At 39.4% G+C, this 21,633-nt stretch overlaps 1 protein-coding gene across 3 annotated transcripts in view; it reads right to left on the bottom strand.

Annotated features, from left to right (window-relative positions):
* Positions 1-21,633, bottom strand: part of METTL9 (methyltransferase 9, His-X-His N1(pi)-histidine) — a 47,323-nt gene that overhangs the window by 14,594 nt on the left and 11,096 nt on the right. For 2 of the 3 annotated variants that reach the window (XM_080831686.1, XM_080831687.1), the window contains exons 2-4: positions 19,519-19,709; positions 14,962-15,171; positions 7,799-7,983 (exon numbers count right to left, since the gene is read on the bottom strand). In XM_080831686.1, coding sequence (XP_080687812.1) covers positions 7,799-7,983; positions 14,962-15,171; positions 19,519-19,709 — 586 coding nt within the window. The remainder of the gene's footprint in view (positions 1-7,798; positions 7,984-14,961; positions 15,172-19,518; positions 19,710-21,633) is intronic. The other variant, XM_080831688.1, reaches the window with a different exon arrangement.

Consider the following 21,633-nt stretch of genomic DNA (forward strand, 5'->3'; position numbering starts at 1 on the left):
GTGTCAACTCCTTTTATTTGTGTGCTTGTATATATTTGTGTGAGTGCCTATGTTGTGCATTTGTGTGTGCTGGGTATAGTGTATGTGTATATATGTATGTGTGTACATGTGCATATATGCATCTATGTGTAACTGAAACACAAAAGTAGAAATTTAAAAATTGGCTTAAAAAGTCATAGAAAGAGAAATGTTAATGTTTTCTTCCTGTAACCCAAAATAAACGGTCTTGTGTTCTCCTGGGTATATAGCTCTATTCTGAGACTGTTGGCTTGGATGAAATAAATGAATTTCTAAGCTAGATGGCAAAAAAAAAAAAAAAAAAAAAAAAAAAAAAAAAAAAAGTAAGCACTAACTACCCAGGTGAATGGAAAGTATTAGATTAGATCATTTACTTTTCATTTCTGGGAGTCATTACACTTTGGTCCTCCCAGGGCTGAAAATACACTGTTCTTTGTGTAACTTAACTAGCCGATAAAATCCGAGAGATAAATTAGTATTTGATTTAGAATAAGCCTTACCCAACGCAACAAGGACTGTGTTTCCAAGATTACTGATTAAACTGAAATTGGGATATACTTTCCTTTGGGAAAGTAGTTACATTCCCTGAGATCATACAGATCAGTTACTGATGTATATATTAATATTCCTTCTTTTATTTATCCATCTAGCAAACAACATCTATTGGGTGCTAGACTATTACCCAGTCAAAGGCCTTTCTTTCATGCCACTCTTGGGTCACAATGACCTTGTCCTTCCCTAATCCCACCTTGTTTACACTCTCATGCTTTTGCATATGTTGTGCCCTCTGCCTGGTAAAATGCTTCTCAGATACAAACACAGCTCAAATGCCACCTCTTAATGAAACCTTCTATGACTCCCCTTCTCTATACCCATAGTACTTGTCATATTTCTTATCAGACTATCCTGCCATTGTCTGCTTACATCTGTCTTCTGTATGATTCTGCAAGTATCTTAAGACTAGAAGCAAGTTTTTCATTATCTTTGTATCCCACGGCCTAGCACTGCCCGGTAAAAACTAGGCTCTCCAATACCTTTATATGAATACACATGAACACTGTTTCTATAGAAAAATATTTTTTCAGCATGTCAACTGAGATATGAAGCACACTCCACTCCCTAGCCATCAACCCTCGCCCCTCACTGTAAGCAGTGTTGGTTGAATCCCTGGCAGTAACTATCCTACTAGCTGAGCATCTAGAATTTTCATTGGAAAAAATTAAACTACAGCTTTCTGTTTAGATTTGAGTTTCCCATGACAATGAGAAGAAAATAATACTGAAACAATTCCCAACAGGAGAGAAACCAGAAAGATGTGGTTCTGGTGTCTACACACCCTACCCTTTAGACAAGGGCACTTAAACCACATACTGAAAGAGGTTAGCAGGATTTTTTTTTTTTTTAAAGATTTCACCCATTTATTTGACAGAAAGAGACCACAAGTAGACAGAGAGGCAGGCAGAGAGAGAGAGGAAAGCAGGCACCCCGCTGAGCAGAGAGCCCGATGCGGGACTCGATCCCAGGACTCTGGGATCATGACCTGAGCCGAAGGCAGCGGCCTAACCCACTGAGCCACCCAGGTGCCCCAGGATTTTTTTTTTTTTTAAAGATTTCATTTATTTATTTGACAGACAGAGATCACAAGTAGGCAGAGAGGCAGGCAGAGAGAGAAGGGGAAGCAGGCTCCCTGCTGAGCAGAGAGCCCAATGCGGGGCTCCATCCTAGGACCCTGGGATCATGACCTGAGCCAAAGGCAGAGGCTTTAACCCACTGAGCCACCCAGGCGCCCCGAGGTTAGCAGGATTTCCAGAGTAAGTAATTTCCCTTTCTCTGCTACATCAGACCTGAGTGAATCTGGGACCCCTAGATCACAGGCAAAGAGTGAAGATTCTATGGGATCAAGTCATACTAACCAATGGGCAGTGCACACTTTGAGAAGTTACAATGCCTAATGAAGTCATCAAATTATGATGGTTACTCTGAGAAGAGTGAGGTCTCAGACCTGAAGGACACATACTTCAAATATTTCAATACTGAAGGACTGTGAACATAGGATTAATAAAGCCATAAACAAAATCAAAGTAACAGGACAGAATGGGATGACCTAAATCTAATGCGTATTAAATTATCAACACTGAGACAGACACGGTAGGGCACTCTCCGATACATTAGACTCTTTAATACTCAGGACAAACCTCGAGGTAAGGATCAGCCCCACTCTTAGAGATGACACACAAACCTTAACAAGAGGCCCATGTTTCAAACAGGGCCTCAGAGCCCAAGCTCTTTCCATGCAACAGTCTTACCAGTCTTGCTTATTTCTCTTTAGACTTATAATGGGAGTTTAAGACTAAATATGCCTAATTTAACCAGAACAAGGGCCCTAGACTAAAGTAAGAAAGTTGCCAAAGGCTACTTCTCAATAGGCACCAACCTCGCTGGTTTCACAGGAGAATTCTACCAAACTTTCCAAGAACAGAGAACCACATGCAATTTAAAGTGTTCCAGAGCATGGAGGAAAAACAGCCAAATTATGTTTTCACAAAGCCAGCAGAATATTGATACCAAAATATGACAAAGATAACACCCTCCAAAAAATAAAAGATGAGATATAAATCAATCATTAGTCATCAATATTTTGCTAACATATTCATTTAGAATTTTTATAAATACAATCTGGCAATGCATTACAAGAAGACTATCCCATCTAAGCCCGGAAATGCAAGGGTGGATATACAGTATACACATACTAATAATTTAACAAGTCAAAGGAGAAAAAACAGAATGACTATCTCCATAGATGTTGAATATACAGGTAACAAAATTCAACAGTGATTCCTGACTTTTTAAGCTCTTAATGAAACAAGATTTAGAAGAAGATGATTTCAAGCCAAACAACAGCAATCTCAAGCCAAAAGACAGCATCATATAATAAAGTAGAAATATTCTCATTAAAGTAAAAAATAAGATAAAAATGCCTACCATTTTAAAAAACATTTTCTGGAATTAACTACCATTTCACTTGGACAAAAAAAGTCTAAACATGGAAAGTAAGTAGCAAAACCATTTGTAGATGTATCGAGGAAACGCAAGAGAGTCAATACAGAAACTACTGGAGACACTAAAATAATTGAAAAATGTAAAAGATTACAAAATTAGTACAGACAAAAAAAATCAATTGCTTGGGTATGTACACCTACCATTCATTCTAAACTATGATGAAAGAGCCACTTGCTACAACACGGATGAAACTGGAGGACATTATGGTAAGTGAAACAAGCCAGACACAGAAAGATAAATACTGCTGATCCCACTTACATGTGGAATCTAAACAAGTCAAACTCGTAGAACCAGACATTAGAACAGTGGTTGCCTGGGGCTGGAGGGTGGGGAAAATAGGGAGACACTGGTCAAAGGGCACAAACTTCCAGTGACAGTAAGTTCTGGGGATCTAACGTACAGCATGAAGACTACAGTAAGCAACCTTATACTGCACACCTGAAGTTTGCTAAAAAAAAAAGAGATCTTAAGTGTTATCACACACAAAAAAGGGTAACTATGCGAGGTGATGAATGCATTAGACTGTAGCAATAATTCACAACATGTATGCATATTAATCATCATGCTGCATACCTTAAATACATATAATTTTTATTTGTCAATTTCCCAAAAGCTGGGAAAAAAAATTAAAAGTTAAAAACACGGGGGTGCCTGGGTGGCTCTGCCTGTGGCTCACTCAGGTCATGATCCCAGCATCCTGGGATTGAGCTCCACATTGTCAGGCTTCTTGCTCAGTGGGGAGTTTGGGTCTCACTCTCTCTCTATCCCTCCCCCCAGCTTGTGTTCTCTTGCTCGCTCTGTCTCAAATAAATAAATAAAATCTTTTTCTTTTTTAATTTTATTTATTTGACAGAGAGAGATCACAAGCAGGTAGAGAGGCAGACAGAGAGAAGGGAGGAAGCAGGCTCCCCGCTAAGCAGAGAGCCCGATGCAGGGCTCAATCCCAGGACCCTGAGATCATGACCTAAGCTGAAGGCAGAGGCTTAACCCACTGAGCCACCCAGGCGCCCCAATAAAATCTTTTAAAAATAAATAAATAATAAAAATAAAATTAAAGCACCCAAACCCATCCCCAATTCCAGATGTCCCTTTCTTGCTTTTACAGTTTATTTTCTCTGTAACATTTATCACCAACAGCATGCCATTTGTTTCCTTTCTTCCTCACTAGAACTAAGCTCCATGAGGGCAAGGGTATCTGTGTGTTTTCCACTTGCTGTATCTCCAGCATCTAGGCACTCAGTAAATACTTTCAAATGAATGAAGATATTCTGTGGCATAAGAGTACCAATTCCCTTCCACCTTCATTGTAAGCTCAGTCCAACAGTGTAAATATGCTCAGGGCAGAGGACCCTCTCCCAGACCCAGATAATGTGTCATGACTGTCCTATACCCCTCAACAGTTGCTGCTGGGCAGAAACATATGCCCCTACCCTTTACAATGGGCCCTAAAGTGATGGGGAGATTTCTGGGGAAGGTTTCCCTCACTTATTTAAAAAAAAAAAAAAAAAAAAAGTATGGGGGAGAATGGTCCTCTCTTTTCAAGATTTTTTTTCCGGGGTGGGGGGGTACAATGGGGAAGGACAGAGGGAGAATCTTAAGCAGGCTCCACACGCAGTGTAGAGCCCAATGTGGGGCTCCAATCTTGAGATCATGACCTGAGTGGAAATCAAGAGTCAGGAGGTTAATTGCCTAAGTCACCCAGCTGCCCCTCTCTGTTCAAGATTTTGTCATGCCTACACATGACATTTGGCACTACATTAGCCATTTTGTAATTCTAAAAGGAATGCCAATACACTGAATATGAAGAAAGGAAAGCAGGTTTTGAACTTTAACAGAATTAATAGTATAACAGAATTAATCCAACCATAGAACTGCTTTCCTAAAATAAACTCTTCATTTTTAAAGAGAGAGAGACAGAGCAAGGAGGGTTGGGAGGGGGGCAAAGAGAGAAGGAGAGAGAGTCTTAAGAGACTCTACGCTGGGCGTGGAGTCCAACACCGGGCTCAATGTCAAGACTCTGAGATCAGGACCTGAGCCGAAACCAAGTATTGGCTGACCACCCAGGCACCCTGCTCCTTCTGTTTCTTAAAGCAGAAAGCAACCTGATCCATACTTACACATGTACAAAGACCTGCTAAGAATGTGTTCATTCCACTATTATTTATAAAGCAAACTGCTGGTACCTAAAAGTACATAAACAGGGGCTTCCTCAAGTAAAGTTATATATCCATTGGTGTGCTGGTAAATGTTTACCAACCACCCTGGAGAGGAGAAAGGCTATTGTGTTTGCCGATTTTCAAGATTTACATGCTCCCACCATTGACCATACAATGGTCAGTTTCAATAACAGTCCTGTTGAATGACTATTTCACTAACTTCACAACAATATAATAATCAGCTCTCAAGAGCCAGTAAAACCAGCTCCAGCATGCCACTGCTTATATCCAGATGACGATGTAGGTACATATGTGCTGGTAAGGAGTAATTTTCTAGATACACTAAAGTGGAAAAAGGCAACCAAAGGATTTACAATGGGATTTAATTAGATAATCAATTTTTTCATGTGCACACAGAGTTATATTTGCAGAGACTATCTTAAGAATATTCAAGAGACCCAAACAAGACTATGGAAATGGGATGAATGAGAAAATTTTCATGTATACCCTCTTGCTAAGTGCTTGAACTCTTTTTACCATGAATCGCATTTTTTATAAAAATTACAGTTTTTTAAAAATTAAACATTTAGTAACCCCTAACCAAAACTGGGTCAGTAAACCAAATAAACTGAAATTGGAATTAGAAAGACACATTTTACATTTCTTTTCCAAATTAACCTAAGTAACAAAATTGCTGTGGTTTGACTTAAAGACAAGTCAAAAAAAAAAATCACAAAAAATCACTGCATCTACAATTGGGTTTTTGTTAAAAAACAGACTGAGCCAAGTATGCCAAGCACACTCTGATATTCTTAAAACAGCCCAGTATTCATGAACTCACACAGCAAGGTCACTTTGCAGTTCATAGTCCTCACACCGTGTCACATGGAAATCATCAGGATCTAATTAGTGACTTAGAAAAAGGAAGCAATAATAGAGTGCTGTAGAGCAATCTGCAAAATTTATAGGTCACTAAAGGTCACCCACAGCAACAAACCTTCTTGTCTCAGGTTTGCTATGTGTCACATGTCAGACTCCTTGGACTCAACAGGCAACTCTGTGCTATGTGCCCACAATCAAGGAGCTTGTTTTCAGGCCTTGTCCAGTTGGATTTCCTCTCAATTTTTAGTGTGAGCAACACAAGGAAATAAAATTCATGGTTAGACTGATGTTTCTTCCCGTGCTCTTCCACCTCCTGCTATGCCAGGAAATAGCACTAAAATTCTATCATGTGGTTGCCCAACAGGACACAGGAAACTGGGACCTTGCAACCTGATGACTAGTGATTGCAATGCAGAGATGGAGTGGAGACTTAATTACACAGGGAATAGCACTGAAAAAAGGTCAGGTTGCTGAATTATCAAGGACATTTACTAGGGTTTTCACTGTAGTACACACACACACACACACACACACACACAACTTAAAGCAATGTCTTCTTTACCATGACAAGTGATTCTACACCAGGAATGTAAAAATGAAGAAGTTAGATGGGGGAGGGACTATCAGGTCTACCTGAGCTCTTTTTCCACCCTCTTATGTCTAAAGAATTTTCCATTTCTCCCATCATCAACATAAATCTAAAATCATTTGGTAAATGTTAAAGCAAGCGTTTAATCTGAAGGGACTATGACCTGAGGGGAAAAAAATAAGGACAAAAAGATATGAAGGAGCAAGTGAATGGCAATGATTTACATTGGATTTCCATGGTGATAAGCAAACATGAGCATTATTCCCTAAGACAGATTTTCACATATATTTGTTAACTATAATGCTTGCAAAATAGTAATGGGTTCCTTAAAAATGTCTGCAAGCTCTTGGAGTTTTTGAATGTAAGGCTGAACTAGACAGTAAAATGGGAAAACTAAAGATTTTAAAATATTAACATGTATTACTTATACAATAATTTTTATGTGCACATTAACTTGTGAAAATGCAAAGGAGAGGTTTAAGTCATAACTTTCAACATGACCTGAAATGCAAACCTTGCTAGCTAAAACCACGAGTTAATGTGACTACAACCAGGTCACTGTAAACATGAAGTTCTATGAAATCAAAGCATTTCTTTTAATATATTCTTCATTCCGTACTGTTGAAGAGCAAGAGTATGCAATCAACAAACCAAATGTCACACAAAGAAATGATACATGCTGGAACACAAATGGTCTTTAGAAGGGTAAAAAGATAACAGCATTTATCATTTTGAGAATCTGGAATAAGAGATGTAAAGTACAAATCAACCAGGACATTCGGCAATATATACAGGTAAACTAAAAGGCATCATTTATTTCTTGACTAGGCTTATAAGCTAATAAACAAATGGTTTAGGCTCCATTTAGGAGCAGAAAATATCGACACATTTCAGGTTTTCAATTTCAAGAAGGCAGACCCAGCTGAGTATTCATTATTACCACTGCAAATCTGCATTAAGATGAGCATTAGCCAAGGTGATATTTTACATGAATTAACCATAGTCCTTTAAATTCCAGGCTATTCTAAGAAAACAGAATCACAAACACCAATAAACATCAATGCTGGGTAAGAGGCGACCTGACCACACTTACCGTTTTCCACATAGGGATGAAAGGGTAAAACCAGGGCGAGGATGACCCTGCCTCTAGTTGGCTCCAAGACACTTCTGATATCTTTTAACAAAGTCAGGGGCTGATCACAGCGGTCCAGCAAATTCAAGCAGCTGATGACATCATACTGGAACCCTGTATTCTGCCATTCGTTTATACCAAGCACTCTGAAAACATCAGAAAGAACTTGATTGACATAAACCCCCTGAAAGACATCTTTAAGAGTAATTGAAATGCCAGTACACGTGCTAACATTATCTTCTAAATCAAAGTAAATGCAAGATCTTTCATTTATAATTTATACTTGCAGTAATAAAATGGCCAGGCAAAGAAAAACAGCAACCATATTTCTTTAAATTTAGCATTTCACCTATTTCCAAATCTAAAAACTTATACTTCCTTTGTAAGAACTAATCATGTTTAATATGTATGAAGATATAAAGTGATAAAAATGGTTATAACTAGGCCATCAAATTCTTTTTTCTTAACCTAAAAACATTCTATTCATTTAAAACTACCTCTTTTGAATATAATTTTTTAAAAGTTTTATTTATTTATTTGATAAAGAAACAGAGAGAGCACAAGCAGGCAGAGGGAGACGGAGAAGCAGGCTCCCCACTGAGCAGGGAGCATGACGCAGGGCTCTATCCCAGGACCCTAGGATCATGACCTGAGCCAAAGGCAGCTGCTTAACTGACTGGGTGTCAAAAAGAGGCGGCCCTCTTTTGAACTTTAAGCAAAATACAGGAAGTCACCTTTTCTTTTAGTAGCTCAACCAGTTGCTGAGATCTGGGGAACTGTGAGTTAGTAATTCTAAGCTCAGGAATCAAGGTTAGTAGGGTGCCTGGGTGGCTCAGTCAGTTGAGCTTCAAACTCTTGGTTTTGGCTCAGGTCATGATCTCTTGAGTCATGATCACATGAGTTATGATCTCATGGGTCATAGGCTCGAGCTCCACATCAGGCTCTGTGCTCAGCGACAGGGTAGGAGGATCAGCTTGAAGGATTCTCTCCTTTTGCCTACCCTCCCTCCCCCACCCTCTCTTTCTAAAATGGATAAATACATCTTTTGAAATAGGCCATTAAATTCTTGAACATCGGGGCGCCTGGGTGGCTCAGTGGGTTAAAGCCTCTGCCTTCGGCTCAGGTCATGATCCCAGGGTGTTGGGATCGAGCCCCGCATCGGGCTCTCTGCTCGGCAGGGGGCCTGCTTCCTCCTCTCTCTCTGCCTGCCTCTCTGCCTACTTGTGATCTCTGTCAAATAAATAAATAAAATCTTAAAAAAAAAAAAATTCTTGAACATCAAATGAACAAAAAAATCCCACTTTCTACATCCATTGGAATTTAATAATAAAATACAACCTATATTCATGTTTTCTATTCCTGGGGTTCCTCCTATTTTTAAGAATTGCTGGGGGTGATATAAGATAAATTCCATTTACAACCTATGGCCTTTGAACACATCTCTGTTCCCAGGTGAGAGATGCCATTTCATACCCTAGAATCTTCGTATCTGAGTAACTATATAGAAAACGACAAAGCACAGGACATCCTATTAAAACTGCAAGGGAAGAGCACAGTTAACATACCACTCTCAGCCCTCAGTCTCTCGCTCTCTCCCTCCCTCTCCCTCGCTCTCAGAACATTTCTAAGTCCTTTACAATGTTTCATCCACTGAGAGAAGGAATTCTCTTATTAAGAGTCTTTGTTAACCACACCATTAAGGCAATTCTGTAAATTACTGCTGCTTGGTTATGACAATCAGCATTTGGCAGGTGAGGCATGTTATGACAGAGGCAGGGGAAAAAAAGGAAACAAGAGAAAGGATCTTTGGTAAACAAGTCTCTGATAATGCTGAGTAGGTACAGTAGATTTATCTTAGAAAATTCTAGAAGTATAATGAGGGCTGTTTTAGGAAACTCATTAAAATAGTGATATTTGAGAGCATTTTCAAATAGTAGAATAAAAGAAACACAAACCATTCAGCTGCATCTTCTTTTCAGTTTAGATTTTTTTTAAATAACTAATTTTTTTAAATAATTATTTTTTAAATAACTCCAAAACAACACTCTAACCAACTTCAAGGGACTAGTCAGACTCCTTTGTTGCTTGAATTAAGCAGGGCATTAGGGTTCCAAACTCACGCTGTTGTACTGAACTTGTAACTGCAATGATGATTTTATTTATTTATTTTTTAAAATTTTATTTATTTGACAGATCATAAGTAGGCAGAGAGGCAGGCGGGGGGGGGGGGGGTGAATCAGGCTCCCTGCTGAGCAGAGAGCCCGATGCGGAGCTCGATCCCAGGACCCTGGGATCATGACCTGAGCCAAAGGCACAGGCTTTAACCCACTGAGCCACCCAGGTGCCCCTGCAATGATGACTTTAGAAACTAGATTTAGCTCATTCAAACTATAAAGATCCTACTTTTGAGATACAAATGTTAATCAATTCCCATTTTAAAAACCGAGATAAACCATTAAAAAGGACTATTTGTATATTAATACCTTAGTCAAATAGCCTGTTTTAATTCATAAATCGCAAAAACAAATAAATCATATACTTGATTTAAAACAAAACAGAACAAAAAAAGTCTTAAGCCCACCTACAAGGAAGCAGAAGCCGAGCATTATTATCATGTTTTAATCTAGGATAATTTCACTAAATCCATCTCTGAATTACCTGCAGATTTTTTTTTTAATTTAATTTTTTTAAAAAATTTATTTGACAGAGAGACACAGCAAAAGAGGGAACACAAGCAGGGGGAGTGGGAGTGGGAGAGGGAGAAGCAGGCTTCCCGCTGATCAGGGAGTCCCATACGCGGGCTCAATCCCAGGACCCTGAGATCGTGACCTGAGCCGAAGGCAGACGCTCAATGACTGAGCCACCCAGGTGTCCTTTACCTGCAGGCTTTGAAAGAAAGACATGCTCCTAACAGAAAATTATGGCTTTAACACAGGGACAGTTATAGCTACACATTTAGAAGCCTAACTTCTTTACTTTTGTTTGGTGATTTTTCATCTATAAACTCAGTTCCACCAATGAAGACAAATGTATTGGCTCCGCTCAAACTGCACGTTAGCCCAGCAATGAGACCCATGGTTAAGATTTCCTTATGAGGGGCGCCTGGGTGGCTCAGTGGGTTAAAGCCTCTGCCTTCGGCTCAGGTCATGATCTCAGGGTCCTGGCATCGAGCCCTGCCATCAGGCTCTCTGCTCAGCAAGGAGCCTGCTTCCTCCTCTCTCTGCCTGCCTCTCTGCCTACTTGTGATCTCTGTCTGTCAAATAAATAAATAAAATCTTTAAAAAAAAAAAAAGATTTCTTCATGAGAGCAGGGGAAGAAGTGACTTGTCCCAAACACACTGCAAGTCCCTGGCAGAGTAAAAATGGCACCTTGGAAACTCTCCTAGTGCACTTTTCAGGTCAGTGAACCCGCTCTCCCTAGCTAAGGCAAGACAGAGCCTGACACTCGGTCTGTGAATGAATGCTGCCAGGGTGGTGGGCTGACAGTGAAGGGTAGTCTGCACTACAGTCTCCAACATCTCTTCATTAAAAAGAGAAAATAAAGAGGATGTTAACATGAGAAATAGAATTCTTTTTTTTTTTAAGATTTTATTTATTTGACAGAGAGCGAATGAGAGAGAGAATATAAGCAGGGGGAGGGGCAGAGAGAGAGGGAGAAGCAGGCTCCCCACTGAGCAGAGAGCCTGATGAGGGGCTTGATCCTGGGACCATGGGATCACGACCTGAGCTGAAGGCAGTCACCCAACCAACTGAGCCACCCAGGTGCCCGAGAAATAGAATTCTTTTTTTTTTTTTTTAAAGATTTTATTTATTTATTTGTCAGAGAGAGAGAGAGAGCACTGGCAGATGGAGGCAGAGGGAGAAGCAGACTCCCTGCCGAGCAAGGAGCCCGATGTGGGACTTGATCCCAGGATGCTAGGATCATAACCTGAGCCGAAGGCAGCTGCTTAACCAACTGAGCCACCCAGGCGTCCCGAGAAATAGAATTCTTAACTATAATATTTTCTTTGCAAGAAAGATCCCAAACCTCCTGATAATGGATTAAAGTCTGGCATCTTTCAAATTTACATTAAAGATCTGTTCTCTGGTATTAAAAATGTACAGACAATTCCTTTTTGATTACCCATGTTTGAAGAGTCTATGTGAATTTAACCCTAAACCCACACCCTCACAGCTCTGCATCTTGCCACACCTGTATTTCCTCCATCATCTTACAAACTACCCTTCAGGTCACCTAAACTGATTTTGGCACTAACTCTTGGTGAAGCACACCAAGAAAGGAAAACATATGCTGCCAAAATTTTTCCCTGCCACAGATTCTTTTTTTTTATGTACTGTCACTTCAATTGTGGAACTGTTCAATAGTGCACACAATCAAAAATTAATTGTATAATCCTTTCCTATGTCTGTGGCTTTTCCAAAACAGGTTATTTCTAACCCTGGAATTACTATTTTCAAGAAAACAAGTTAAAATAATAGTTTATCTTCCAGGAAGATTTAAAATATATTTTACAGAAGAAAGCAATCAGTATTTTGATAAATCCTAAATAAAAAGCAAAACACAAACACTATAAAGAAAAATTATTGTTTTGTTTTAAAAATCAAAGCCACATCCTTAAGTTCTACAATCAGGTTCTCTGGCCTAGTGATATCTTGGAAACAAAGAGGAAAAACACGGCTATTTTCTGTGTATCATTTCAAAAATGACAGTCAGAACCTTTATTAAAAAGCCAGTTTTTCATGAACTCAGATATTGAAGAGAAACAGAAAATAGCTAGCTCTCAAGTTAAAAAAACAAGGTATTAAGCTACAAGTCTGCTCTGCCATCATGGCTGGATGAACCCTAACCTTAGTAAGATACTACTTCCTCATTAAAATCTCAGACTGTGCCAAAAAACACCACTTCTGTGAATATGTTTATATTTAATACTAATAATACGTGGAGGGAATAGCAACCAGCATGAATTTCCTATTTAAGTCAAACTGCAAATAGATTTTGGCATATGTGCTACATATTAGGGAAAAAACTTAAGCATTTTTTCATATGGGAAAAAGTTTACTACTAGGCTACATACCACGTAAACTCCAGATACAATGAATTATTAATTCAAACATCTAAGTTTCACTGATAATACCATTCAGGCGTTTAGTCTCAAGAAGGGCTTCAACGGCAACCAAGGAACGAAAAGGGCCTGAGTGGGTAGGAGGGGAATGAAGATGTTTCAAATACCTTCCTCCCCACACGCACTTTCAAAACTTTTTTTTTTTTAAGTGGAAGGAAAGCCCCAGATTAGGAATTTGGCATGATTTAAGTCATTGTTAAAACAAAGGCCAAAACATTCTAAGTTTGGAAATGCTGCATTAATTTCTAAGCGAAGAAATACTTCAGTTATTACCACACAGGTCCTCCAGGATCTAACCTGAGACGGACTGCTGGAGCTAACGGGGATCTTACAAATCAAGGAGTTCAACCACACGCAGATAAAAGTCTCCTTTAACAGCATCCCTAACAGCTATTTAAACATGGAGAGTGGCAAGGACTTGGATGCTCGAGCCATTAGGAAGGTCAATATCTAAACTCTACCTCAGCTCTGAGGGAGAGCTGTGTATGATTATACCAAAAAGAACACTTACTCCTCTTTCCATATAAAACCCCTTTACATTTGTTGATCATAACCTTCCCTTCTACCCCCTTCCTACTTGGTCTTCTCTTCTCCAAGCTAAACATTTCCATATTTTGCCAATGTTCAATCCAGTCCAGCTCCGAGAGCTACACCAATGCTCTGTCTCTAGGGTTAGTGTATATGAGCAGAAACAGGTGGATAGGAAAGTGAGTGCATAATTCTTTTCTCCGTTTTTCGTAAGGCTCAGCCTGGCTTCCAAAATATCGGAGGAGGCAGGCTCTAATCTCACCTCCTGCATTCTGTACCCAGTACCTTCTTCTCCCATTCAGTAGAATCCATACTAAATAAGGAACACCTTCTTCCTAAGCCTTTCAAGAAGGAGATGGCCTTAAAACCAAGATTTGACACTTCTTGCCCATTAGGATGGCTAGTATCAAAAATAAATAAATAAATAAATAACAAGTATTGGTGAGGATACAGAGAAACGGGAAACCTTGTGCATTGCTGGTGAGATGTAAAATGGTGCAGCTGCTATGGAAAATGGTATGACAATTCCTAAAAAAATTAAACATAGTCTTACCATATAATCCAGCAATTATACTTCTGAGTATACAACCAAAAGCGAAAGCAGAAACTCGAACAGTCATTTGTACACTCGTGTTCGTAGAAGCATTTATTCATGATAGCTAAAAGATGGAGGCTACCCACTGACAGATGAATGGATAAGCAAAGTGTGGTATATCCATTCAATGAAGTATCATCCATACTTAAAAAGGAAGGAGATTCTGATACATGCCACCACATGGATGAACCCTGAAGACATTACAGTTAGTGACATAAGCCAGTCACAAGAGGACAAATAATGTATAATTCCTATTTCTGGTTCCCAGAATAGTCAAATTTGTAGAGACACAACATAGAATGGTGGTTTCCAGGGGCCAGGGAAGGGCAGGGCGGTGATTTGGGGAATAAGTGTTTGATGGGTACAGAGTTTCAGTGGGAAAAACAAAAAGGTTCTAGAGATGGACGGTGGTGATGGTTACACAACATAAATGTATCTAATACCACTAACTGTACTCTTAAGAATGGTTAAAATGGTAAATTCTATGTTATGTAGTTTACCATAGTAAAAAAATTTTTTTCACTGAAAAACAAAAACAAAAACAAAATCCAAGCTTTCAGAATGTCAGAGTCCAATCAAGGAAAAGTCTCTACATCTGATCTCCCTTTATCAAGCTGTCCCTCACCCGCCTTTCTCCGTCTATAGTGCCATCTCCTCTAGCAATGATAGTGACAAAGGAAAACGACTGCTCTCCCGGTTTCTACTTTACTGTAATATGGAAAGTTTTAAAAAATTTCTCATCATGGAAAATTGTTTCTAGTTCATGTCCTTTAAATAATATTCTCCTCATCTGCTCAATTTGGCAGCACATAAACTAAATAAGAAGAAATACATCTAAAACCAAGAAATACACCCCAAACCAAGTCTAAAAATTATACCTGTATTTCTTCTTCTGAAGCTGCCATATCATAGTTTCAGACAGTTCAGTGGCATAAATTTCTTCAAAATGAGGGCTCATGATTTTTGTGACTTCTCCATCTCCAGCACCTAAATCAAGAAGTCTGTGGGTTTTCCAGTCTGGATTAATTTTTAGCAGTCTCTGAAACTGATCTGGTGAAAACACAAACATTGAGCCTCTTCCTAGCAACCTGGAAAAAAAGGGACAAAAATGGAAGAGTCCATGCAAATCAAGCACCCCCACATACATTCAGAGCAACCACAGTAATTCAGCCCCAAGGGCCTCCTGAACCTACAAAATGTTTATCTATGTGATTATATGGTTAAATTATACATTACCTTTTATATAACTTATAGAGTCAAAAGCAAAGTTAGTAAAATAAGAAAATATCTTTAGGTATCATTTGGCTCGGAGATAAATACTACCCGGTAAAGAATGGGGAAGGCGGAGGAGTAAAAGGTGGAAAGGAAATAGGATGAATGAGAAAGGAAGGGAAGGGAAGAAAAATGAGTAAGAAATTAAAAGGTGAATGTGAAGAATTTATGTCAAACTAGGAAGGAGAGATGGACTGAGTAATGTTTTCTGTTATAGGCCAACAGAATCAGACCGCAGCACTAGCCAGTAACACCAAGAAAAATCAAATAGGAAAAAAAAGCTGTTATGAAACTAAACAATGGGTGAGAAAAAAACAGTTTCACTGTCATAGATTTTTAAGGGACACTAGAGAAAAGCAGAAAAGATCGGTCCCTGTGATATCAGTTAATTTGCATTTAAAGACTAGATGCATACTTCCATCAATTTACAGATTACAACAATTGTCTGGGTCCTGCTATTTCTAAAAATCCTAAAAAACATTCAAAACTACAGTGATGCCTTTAAAAAAAGAGCTGGAGAGGCGTTAAATGGAGACCAGAGAGAACTCTCGGGAACAGCAGCTGAAGCTCAAACCAGGTCCCCAGGAAGCATCATGGGGGGAAACAGAAGGCACTCCCCACCTAGCTCTGGTATCTTAGCCCTCAAATCCTAGTCTTTCCAGGGCAGGGATTCTCCAACTCCATTTAAGCAGCAGAACCCTTTCTTGAAATGAAGTGGAGCTCAGAGACTACAAAGAATGTTAAAGGGAGAGCTGCTGCAGAAATGAGGTTAAGAGCCTTGGAGACGCTGCCACTTCTGGGTCTTTCCCTGCAGCCTGAAGGAGTTCTTGAGGCACTTCCTCTTCAGACCCTGGAACACAGTTTGAAAATCACTGATCTAGGAAATGGCAGGGAAACCTGTGCTGTACTGCTACTTTCTGGAAATAATCGTAAGGTACAATGTCACATGCGTGCAACCTGGTACTCCCGGTAAGACCAGTTTTAGGAAAGAATTAAAATTGCAGAGTTCAAGTAACAAATTCCCTCTCTCCCCTTTTCCCATTAAGGCCGTAGAAAAGTTTAACCAGATCTAATAATGTGTTTACAGTAAATCGTCTGCCCCACAGAAATGCTAAAAACTAGGGGGCATGGGGAGCATGGGGGGCATGGTCATTAGAGGTTGCTAAAAACCATGCTATTCTTTACAAAGAAAAGCGATTTCCTCCAAGACAGTTGTTTTTTTATCTTCTAGTGGAACACTAGGCTGCAGAAAGCAAATCTGTGAAAAGGGACTGAACTTACGGGAAGAACTTTACAAAATTTCACACAGGAGCTACCAGAGTCAGAGCAGGAAGAGGGTGCAGGCAGCACAGTTTGGGGGATCCCAGAGTGGGTCCTGACCTCCCACAGGATCAAAAGTAAGTTGCAAAACCAGTCATTTGGCTTAAACTCTCCTACTTATAAAAAAAAAAGGCTTCCCTAGCCAACTTCTTGGGAAGTAAGGAATCTTAAGGTAATAATCCTAAAATTCTTAGAGCTGCAGGTCATCTGAGGTCAGAGTTCAGGAGGTCATCTGACTTACCTACATTTAAAGGCACCAGAGAGAGAAGCACCATCCTATTTCCAAAGATCACGAGTAACAGAGGCTCCACAGAAAGATTAACACTGTCAAATCAAAATTCAAGCCCAGTGTTTCTCAATCAGGACCAACTCTGCCTTCTCGGGGGCAGCAGGATTAGGTGGGAAAGTCTGGGGTAGTAGGTGGGAGTAGGTGGGAGAGTCAGGGGTAGTCCTAACGGCTTGGGAATGCTGTCACAGTTAGTGAGGAAGGCCAGAAAAGCTATACTTCCTGATATATGTGGGTCAGTCCCACACAGTAAGAAAGTATCCCACCAAGAACACCAAAACACTGACCTAGCTCAATACAAAGTTTCCAGCAAACACATATCATGAAGAGGTATGTCTCCCTAATTTGTCTTTAATTTCCAAAGTTAGTGACGCCCATTCGCGGGAAAGGATTAGTGTTTAATAACCACCCTAGGTTCTCTGGCCACAGTCAAAATTCTCTCCAGATACAGAATCTATAGAGGAGGTGTGGCTCCTCACAAAAATTTTCCTTATAATATAAACTCTGAAAACAGCTATCAAGTCTCTCCTGACTTGGCCTTTCCCTTGCTGATACAAAGGAAGTCTGATAAGTATCTTTTTAATTCAAGAAGGTACCACACAGTACAGCATGCCTCGGAAATATTGCAAGTCCAGTTCCAGACCACTTCAATAAAGCAAATATCACAATAAAGTGAGCCAAACGAATTGTTTGGTTTCCCAGTGCATCTTTAATGTAACTTTTATTTATGTTTACAGTGATACCACAGTCTATAAAGTACACAACAGCATTATGTCTAAAAAAAACAATGTATGTACCTTAGTTAAAAAATACATTATTAAAAAAAAAAAGTTAGCCATCAGCTGAGTTTTCACCAAGCCATAATCACTGATTAGACATGATCATAATACAGTAATGAAATAGTCTGAATATTGTGAGAATCACCAAAATATGACACACAGATGCAACATGAGCAAATGCTACTGGAAAAATGGCGCTGATAGACTTACATGATGCACAGTTATCCCAAAGTCCCAATTAAAAAAAAAAAAATGCAGTATCTGTGAGTGGAATTAAGAGAAGTGCAATAAATTGAGGTGTGCCTGTAATTATTTCAGAAAGAGACAGCTATTCGTGGTAATAATCTATCATGGATGGAAAGTACCAACAGGTTCAAAATTAAGCCTTCAGGTGAGATAGGACCCACAACAAGACATGTTTTGGGAGAGTGGGAGGTGAGAGCCATAGATAAGGGAACCCAAAGGGACTGATTAAATGCACTGGCTCTCTTTGACCAAACTGTGAAATTCTGTATCTGGGAATTTTAACCAGGATCTAGTGTGGCAGAAGTTGGGGGTAGGAGTAGAAGTGAAGGTGAGAGGTAGTTCAGAGTTTGAAATCTCCCAAAATTATATGTGAAATGTTGAATGTAAACACTATTTGAAGAGAGGATTCCTATATTTTATCATTTTTAAAGAGGTAAAGGACCGCATAAAGGGTAAGAGTTACTGCTACAATGACTTGTCAGCTTTCCAAAGAAAATAATATAGTATAGAACAGAAATTCAGTGCAGCCAATTTTAGAAACAAAATGTCAGACCAAGTTGTATAAACTCAACTACCAATACAAAAATAACAACTGTCTGCTGTTGCAAACTTAAGGCAATTTCATATAAACAATGAAGAAAATCAAGTAAGAAATCTTGAGAAATGGCTCGTGGTGCCTAAAAACATATTTAAGGACCAGATGATAGACTGGGGATCCAGACATTCAGGAGAAGCTGGCTCCAAACCTCAAGGGGAAAAAAGAGTGGGCCCAACCAGCGGCTTTAAGCTGTCCAACAAGCCTTCGTAAACACTGAGCCCTACTCGTTTTCTCCTTAGCATTCTAGTTTCTTGGGCCTTGGGGATATTTGAAACTTCAACAGAGAAAAGATAAAAAATATTCCTAAAGTTTCTTCCATGGATTTATATGAGAGAACCACTCTGGAGACAGGTACTTCCACAGTAAGTCTGAAAGATTCTGGTGAGCACAGATACTATGTAAGAACAGATTTTGGACCCTTCACTCGAAATAAGCCAGCACGTTGCTGCGGTGATTAATTAAATCCCCCCAAAAACTTGCTCCTGGGAAGCGTTCTTAAGGCAAAGATTTTACTCTTCAGCTTATGTTAAGGATTTAGTTCCTGCTGCTCATTACTCATAAGGAACTAGCAGCATTATGGGCATCACTTGGGAGTTTGTTGAAAATGGAGAATCTCAGGCTCCAGACCTACTGACTCACAATCTGTATTTTAACCAGATCTCCAAGTTGGTTCCTATACCCATCAAAGCTGAGGAGCACTGCTCCAAGGAGAACTCCCACCACAGAAATACAGACTAACAAGGTTCTTTGTCAAGTTGTGGTGAGTTTAAAAAGCTAACTGCACAAGGCTGAAGACACTGGCCCACTGCCAGGGATTCTGACTAGTAGAAATACTGCGGCAGAGGCAGTCAACACCTTCAACCAAATCACTCTTCTCTTCCATTGTCTTTTTATAAACCTAAGGATAAGGAAAAAATATGTAAGATTCACTTACCCATTGATAGATGTTCTAGACATAAACAGGCTAAAAACGGATGACACAAAAGAGTGATATAATTGGATAAATAGCCAGCCCGATTTCTCAATGCTGTTGTTTAAGAAGATCTGTGTTCCTTGGTCAAGGTAGCTCTGAACAAAGACAGCCTGGAGTGATTCACATAATTTCTCTCTGTTGCACACATACCACTAAAAAAGAAAGAAGAAAAGGTGAAAACACACAACTAAAGTGTCATCTAAGAATTCCAAAAACAAAAGCCAGAAGACTAAATCAAATCTAGTATTTCCAATATTATAATCTCATGGTGCTTGGCACTTTGAGAATAATCATCATCTCTTATACATAGACGACCTATAAAGTATAAAATACTTCTACATAAATAATTTCTCATTTAATTCTCATAAGGGGATGGGGGGCGCAGCGGGAACGTTGAAGAGGGCTCTGAGTCGTGCAGCTCTAGTGGCTTAGTAGGTGGCCAAGGTGTTCTGAGTCCCACCCGATCCAATGTTTCAGTCACTATACCCCCCATACCCTGAGATCTAGGAAAGCTCCGCTGGCCTCTCCTTCACTGAAAAGCAAACATCAGAAGGCAAAAACTGGCATTAATAATTTTGGTTTTACATAAGGAAACAGTCCCATAATGCAGTGATTTGATTCAAAACCACCAAACAAATCAATGGCAGAGGAAGCAACAGAAGTTAATACTCCAGTGACCAGATTAACCTGCCTTTCTCCTTGTAGGCTATAGAAAGGCCTTTAGAAATAGGGAGGTGTGCTTTACCAGGTCTTATAACACTCTCACAGACCGGCAATATGTGCTTGAGAAAGATTAAGAAGTTACTTAAGGTCACGATGTAATCAATGAGAAGACAAAGTGATAACACGCAGGACAATCAGGTATCTATGAACAGGCTCTCGCCACAACACAATTTTGAGGACAAAATTCAAGAATCTCCACCGTGGATGAAATGTAATCCTCCACAATAAATGTTTTCCATTTTCATTTAGAGTCAGTGTACCAGGGAAGTGGGGAGTAAGACCGCAGAGCAGGCTAGCTGTAGGGTCAGCTCCACGGTCAAGTCCTGGCTCTGCCATTCCTGTGTAAACTCAGACAAGTTACTTAATCTCTGAGCCTCCGTTCATACATCTGTGGACTAGAGATGTCACTGCTATCTATCTATCCTAGTAGGGTACTGAGAGGATTAAGCAAGATAATGCAAGCAAATCCTCAATATAGTATCAGACACACAGAAGAATCCTATAATAACAGCAATGAGATTCCGCTAACATGGCCTGATAAATAAGAGTAGGCCATTAATTACAATGATGAAACTGTAAGGTTGACCAGTTATTATTAATCCATTATCTGCTAACAAACAATCAATTTTTCCCAATAAAAAGTCTATTGGCCAAAAGTAATTTGCTTCCCCCTCAAAAATATGACCATTATCAGGAGATGTCCCCTAACTGCTTACACAACTGGTGGACCAATTTTACAATCCTCCAAAGCTTGCTAAATGTTGAATGAAATCTTGGGTAACATTCCTGACACTAACTTTGAAAGGAACCGGTTAGAAACTAAGACAAATAAGCAAAAAGGCACACATTAAGTTTGCAAAGATTAACTCATCTTTTTTTACAAACCCTATATCCAAACTAGATACCAAATCTCCCAACTATTGACTGATTTGTGTTAATTCACCATTTAAATACTCTTACCAAAACTGCTTGGACTTGAAAGCAATTTTCATTTTTTTCTACTCTGTGTGATAAGCTGTGAAGCTTCTTATACTCACTGCCTACATTTTTTTCCTTGGTCTGAAAATGTTCTTGCTTAATCATTAACTAACTCTTAATATTCATCGTGTCTGAAGTTATGCCCCAGTGCAGGTCATAAACCATTTTTTATTATACCTACGACCTTCTGGTGCACATTCTGAACTCTGTAATGTTGAGGCCACTCTGCCTTTTATTTATTTTTTATTCTCTGAAATGACTAATCAAGATGAAAGCCATCACCTTGGTAGTAGGCAATCAGGCACATTCTATTAACATGGACAAGAAGTCATTCAAGTGAAACAGAGGAGCTAAGAATTCCTCAGCATCCACTTG

This window comes from Martes martes (genome assembly GCF_963455335.1).
Source record: "Martes martes genome assembly, contig: SUPER_18_unloc_1, whole genome shotgun sequence".
In the NCBI taxonomy this organism is placed as follows: domain Eukaryota; kingdom Metazoa; phylum Chordata; class Mammalia; order Carnivora; family Mustelidae; genus Martes; species Martes martes.